General features: G+C 47.1%; 1 protein-coding gene across 1 annotated transcript in view; it reads right to left on the reverse strand.

Moving 5' to 3' along the window:
- The window catches only part of ARHGEF28 (Rho guanine nucleotide exchange factor 28), a 418,990-nt gene that overhangs the window by 295,824 nt on the left and 117,166 nt on the right, over nucleotides 1-6,000 (reverse strand). Inside the window, exon 4 of the mRNA XM_063963865.1 lies at nucleotides 3,894-4,187. Within this exon, the coding sequence (XP_063819935.1) occupies nucleotides 3,894-4,187 (294 nt within the window). The remainder of the gene's footprint in view (nucleotides 1-3,893; nucleotides 4,188-6,000) is intronic.

Raw genomic sequence — 6,000 nt, forward strand, 5'->3', positions numbered from 1 at the left:
ACTGAGATTTTGGAAAATTCAGAATCCACCCGTGTTGTTGCAGCACTACTTGGGTTAGTGCTACTCCGTCCTCCAGCTGTTCTCTGGACCTTGCCCTTATCAGGAGATCGTCCAAGTAAGGGATAATTAATACGCCTCTTCTTCGCAGAAGAATCATCATTTCGGCCATTACCTTGGTAAAGACCCGAGGTGCCGTGGACAATCCAAACGGCAGCGTCTGAAACTGATAATGACAGTTTTGCACCACGAACCTGAGGTACCCTTGATGTGAAGGGCAAATTGGGACATGCAGGTAAGCATCTTTTATGTCCAGACACACCATAAAGTCCCCTTCTTCCAGATTCGCTATCACTGCTCTGAGTGATTCCATCTTGAAACTGAATTTTTGTATGTACAGGTTCAAAGATTTCAGATTTAGAATAGGTCTTACCGAGCCGTCCGGCTTCGGTACCACAAATAGCGTGGAGTAATACCCCTTTCCCTGTTGTAGGAGGGGTACCTTGACTATCACCTGCTGAGAAAACAGCTTGTGAATGGCTTCCAATACCGTCGCCCTGTCTGTCTGAGGGAGACGTTGGCAAAGCAGACTTTAGGAACCGGCGAGGGGGAGACTTCTCGAATTCCAACCTGTAACCCTGAGATACTACCTGCAGGATCCAGGGGTCCACCTGTGAGCAAGCCCACTGCGCGCTGAAATTCTTGAGTCGACCCCCCACCGTTCCTGAGTCCGCTTGTAAAGCCCCAGCGTCATGCTGAGGGCTTTGCAGAACCCGCGGAGGGCTTCTGTTCCTGGGAAGGAGCTGCTTGCTGCCCTCTCTTACCCTTTCCTCTGCCTCGGGGCAGATATGACTGTCCTTTTGCCCGCTTGTTCTTATAGGACCGAAAGGACTGCGGCTGAAAAGACGGTGTCTTTTTCTGTTGGGAGGGGGTCTGAGGTAAAAAGGTGGATTTCCCGGCCGTTGCCGTGGCCACCAGATCCGATAGACCGACGCCAAATAATTCCTCCCCTTTATACGGCAATACTTCCATATGCCGTTTGGAATCCGCATCACCTGACCACTGTCGTGTCCATAAACTTCTTCTGGCAGATATGGACATCGCACTTACTCTCGATGCCAGAGTGCAAATATCCCTCTGAGCATCTCGCATATAAAGAAAAGCATCCTTTAATTGCTCTAAAGTCTGTAAAATACTGTCCCTATCCAGGGTATCAATATTTTCAGTCAGGGAATCCGACCAGACCACCCCAGCACTGCACATCCAGGCTGAGGCGATGGCTGGTCGCAGTATAACACCAGTATGTGTGTATATACTTTTTAGGGTAGTTTCCAGCCTCCTATCAGCTGGATCCTTGAGGGCGGCCGTATCAGGAGACGGTAACGCCACTTGTTTTGATAAGCGTGTGAGCGCCTTATCCACCCTAGGGGGTGTTTCCCAGCGCGCCCTAACCTCTGGCGGGAAAGGGTATAATGCCAATAACTTTTTTGAAATTAGCCCTTTTCTATCTGGGTTAACCCACGCTTCATCACATACATCATTCAATTCCTCTGATTCAGGAAAAACTACAGGTAGTTTTTTCACCCCCCACATAATACCCTTTTTTGTGGTACTTGTAGTATCAGAGATATGCAAAGCCTCCTTCATTGCCGTGATCATATAACGTGTGGCCCTACTGGAAAATACGTTTGTTTCTTCACCGTCGACACTAGATTCAGTGTCCGTGTCTGGGTCTCTATCGACCGACTGAGGTAAAGGGCGTTTTACAGCCCCTGACGGTGTCTGAGACGCCTGGGCAGGTACTAACTGGTTTGACGGCCGTCTCATGTCGTCAACTGATTTTTGTAATGTGCTGACATTATCACGTAATTCCATAAACAAAGCCATCCATTCCGGTGTCGACTCCCTAGGGGGTGACATCACCATTACCGGCAATTGCTCTGCCTCCACACCAACATCTTCCTCATACATGTCGACACACACGTACCGACACACAGCAGACACACAGGGAATGCTCTATTGAAGACAGGACCCCACTAGCCCTTTGGGGAGACAGAGGGAGAGTTTGCCAGCACACACCCAAGCGCTATAATATATATGGGAACAACCCTATATAAGTGTTGTATCCTTATAGCAGCTTAAATATAGTAATATCGCCAAAAAAAGTGCCCCCCCTCTCTGTTTTACCCTGTTTCTGTAGTGCAGTGCAGGGGAGAGTCCTGGGAGCCTTCCTCACAGCGGAGCTGAGCAGGAAAATGGCGCTGTGTGCTGAGGAGAATAAGCCCCGCCCCCTATTTCGGCGGGCTCTTCTCCGGAGTTTGTGAGATCTGGCAGGGGTTAAATACATCCATATAGCCTCAAGGGCTATATGTGATGTATTTTTAGCCATAAAAAGGTATTATACATTGCTGCCCAGGGCGCCCCCCCAGCGCCCTGCACCCTCCGTGACCGCTGTGTGAAGTGTGCTGACAACAATGGCGCACAGCTGCAGTGCTGTGCGCTACCTCAGGAAGACTGAAAAGTCTTCTGCCGCCTGCTTCTGGACCTCTTCCATCTTCGGCATCTGCAAGGGGGGTCGGCGGCGCGGCTCCGGGACGAACCCCAGGGTGAGACCTGTGTTCCGACTCCCTCTGGAGCTAATGGTGTCCAGTAGCCTAAGAAGCCAATCCATCCTGCACGCAGGTGAGTTCACTTCTCTCCCCTAAGTCCCTCGATGCAGTGAGCCTGTTGCCAGCAGGACTCACTGAAAATAAAAAACCTAATAACTTTTTCTAAGCAGCTCTTTAGGAGAGCCACCTAGATTGCACCCTGCTCGGACGGGCACAAAAACCTAACTGAGGCTTGGAGGAGGGTCATAGGGGGAGGAGCCAGTGCACACCACCTGATCCTAAAGCTTTATTTTTGTGCCCTGTCTCCTGCGGAGCCGCTAATCCCCATGGTCCTGACGGAGTCCCCAGCATCCACTAGGACGTCAGAGAAAGGCTAATAAAAAAGCCGAAACGTTGCTAAAGATAAGCAAGGCTTCTTGAATCATTTACCTGGATGAATGAGTCCGTAGAGTGCCGTATTTCTGGACGATATAGATATATATATATATATATATATATATATATTATATATACACACATATATATACACATATACACACACTTTATACATACAAACACATATTGGCAACATGACATAGAGCCAAAAATTCCAATTTATCAACATGATAAAAATAATAAATACAGCCAGCTTACTTTTTTTTCTCTGCCGCTGGCAGGCTGCTTGTGACCCATGAGAGTGAGAGCGCGATCCTCCATGCTCCTCCACGCTGCTGCTGCTGCTATTAGGTTGCCAGGGCAACCTATAGGCAGCCGCTGGAAGCACAGCGCCTTCATACACCATTGGACAGCTGAGCCGTCGCTCAGCTGTCCTGTACTTCTGCCGGCGCCGCTGCCACTGCTGTTAGGTTGCCAGGGCAACCAACAGTGAGCCGCTGGGAGCGCAGCGCAGCAGATCGGAGGTCCGATCTGTGGTGGGGGGCCCTTGTAAAGAGGGGGGCCCGGGGTACTTACCCCCTGGGGCCCCCCCTTAATCCGGCTCTGCCTTGCGGGCTCCCTGCGCTCCCACGCTGCGGGCTCGTCACAAGTTCTATTCCCACTCTCTGGGTGTCGTGGATATAGTCTCTTCTAGTCTGCATGCCGACTGTCGGTATTTTCAGTGCTCGGGATGCAGGGGGAGGTTACGTGAGCGTCGGTCACATAACTACATCCCATATATAGCCACTGTCAGAAGTCTTCTATTACCAATATCTACTGTTTATAGCAAAGATAAAAAGTGATAAACACTGCCAATTACGGCATCACCCGAAACCAAATACAGTACATGAAGGAATCAGACAAAAACCTTACCCGTTTCAGAATATGATCCAAGAACATCCCAAGAAGATGGTAGGCCTTCATGCACTAAACACAGCATCATATTTCTGTCCAGCAAGTGTAGTTCATTGATGGTCACATCAAACTGATCCAGTAAGGTCTGGTGACTGGAAGATGTGAGGCTGTCACAATGGCTCTTTAGAAAGTGAGCTATACTGCATGCTTTATCCATCACATAAGCAATAGATGTACAAGCCACAATTACTGGGGAGTAGCCATGGGTATGCATACAAACAGTCACCATTAATGTCTCTGGGCAATTGTGACCTGAAAAAAAAAAAAAAAAACACGCCACATTATTAGAGCAGGTAGGGGAGTCACATGTTTTTCCTGTGAATATATTATATTTTCCATTAACAACAGCTAACTAAAATATATGGTTTCAATGTTTGTAGCATAACAGGTACATATCCCAAATATAAAAAAAGTATCCACAGATATTGTCAAGAACATGAGATCGCCACTTGTTAACCTAACCAGCCTCTTCTTGAAAGGTAGTGTTCTTACTTTGGTCAATAAGAACAGATTTGTAAAATGGAAATTGTTTTATAAATACACAATCCATCTAAATCACGCATGCTGACAAATGTCCTGTAGGGTATAGCTTTCCAGCTTTGATTTTAGAATAACTTAAATTAAAACAGCCAGTTAGCTTAGAACATTTATACCTTAAGCAGCATGGCAGCGTTAAAGTACACCCTGGATGCGGCCATTATGTGGGCTGAAATAAGTTTAACCTATTAATTCAAAGTAAACATCCCTGATGAATAAGGACTGCGCTATTATAAAGCATACACTATAAAGCTAAACTATTATTGTGTAGCAGAAACACTATAATATATATATATATATATATATATATATATATACATATACACACACACACACACACACACATACATACATACATACACATACACACACACATATATACACATACATACATACACAGCATCAGTCAAAAGTCGGGACACACCTTCTCATTCAATGGTTTTTATTTATTTTAATTATTTTCTATATTGTAGACATCAAAACTATGAAAGAACACATATGGAATTATGTTGTAAACAAAAAAGTGTTAAACAAATCAAGATAGGTTTTATATTTTAGATTTCTCAAAGTAGCCCCCTTTTACTTTGATGACAGCTTTGCACACTCTTTGCATTCTCTCAATCAGCTTCATGAGGTACTCCTCTGGAATGGTTTTGAATTAACAGGTGTGTTTGAGACCATCAGTTGTGTTGCGCAGAGGTAGGTTGGTACACAGTGGACACCCCTATTTGACTACTGTTGTAATAAATATTATGGCACGAACCACTCAATCCATTCCCCTCCTCACATCACGTCACTGCCACATGCAGCCCTGTCGTCACTGATACCTCTTTTCCACCTGTAGCACGGGTCGCAGTCGGGAGCCTGACACGGCTGCAACTCGTGCTACAACCCCCTTTCCCACAGTGCTCACCAACCAGGCATATGGCCGGGTTGGTGACGCTGCTAGTGACGCGGCAGGGGCGGCGCTGGGAGATCACATGATCTCCCAGCGCCACCCTACAATACACTGAACGGGAGCAGTGTCGCATCGACACGACTTCCATTCACACTACACAGCTTACCGGGTTGAACACGTGTTCAACATGGCAAGCTGCCCGGGTTGGATTCCCAGATCACTTGATCCGGGAATTTCAACTAGGAAAAAACACGGGTAAATGCAAGTCCCCGCGCATTTACCCGTGTTTTTAAAGCTAGTGGAAAAGGGGTTTAACATATCATGCATGTCCTGATATGGGCCCTCATTCCGAGTTGTTCGCTCGCTAGCCGCTTTTCGCAGCAGTGCACACGCTAAGCCGCCGCCCTCTGGGAGTGAATCTTAGCTTAGCAGAATTGCGAACGAAAGATTCGCAAAATTGCGAATAGAAATTTCTTAGCAGTTTCTGAGTAGCTCGAGACTTACTCTGCCACTGCGATCAGTTCAGTCAGATTCGTTTCTGGTTTGACGTCACAAACACACCCAGCGTTCGCCCAGGCACTCCCCCGTTTCTCCAGCCACTCCCGCGTTTTTCCCAGAAACGGCAGCGTT

The sequence above is a fragment of the Pseudophryne corroboree genome, chromosome 1 (genome assembly GCF_028390025.1).
Source record: "Pseudophryne corroboree isolate aPseCor3 chromosome 1, aPseCor3.hap2, whole genome shotgun sequence".
Taxonomy (NCBI): domain Eukaryota; kingdom Metazoa; phylum Chordata; class Amphibia; order Anura; family Myobatrachidae; genus Pseudophryne; species Pseudophryne corroboree.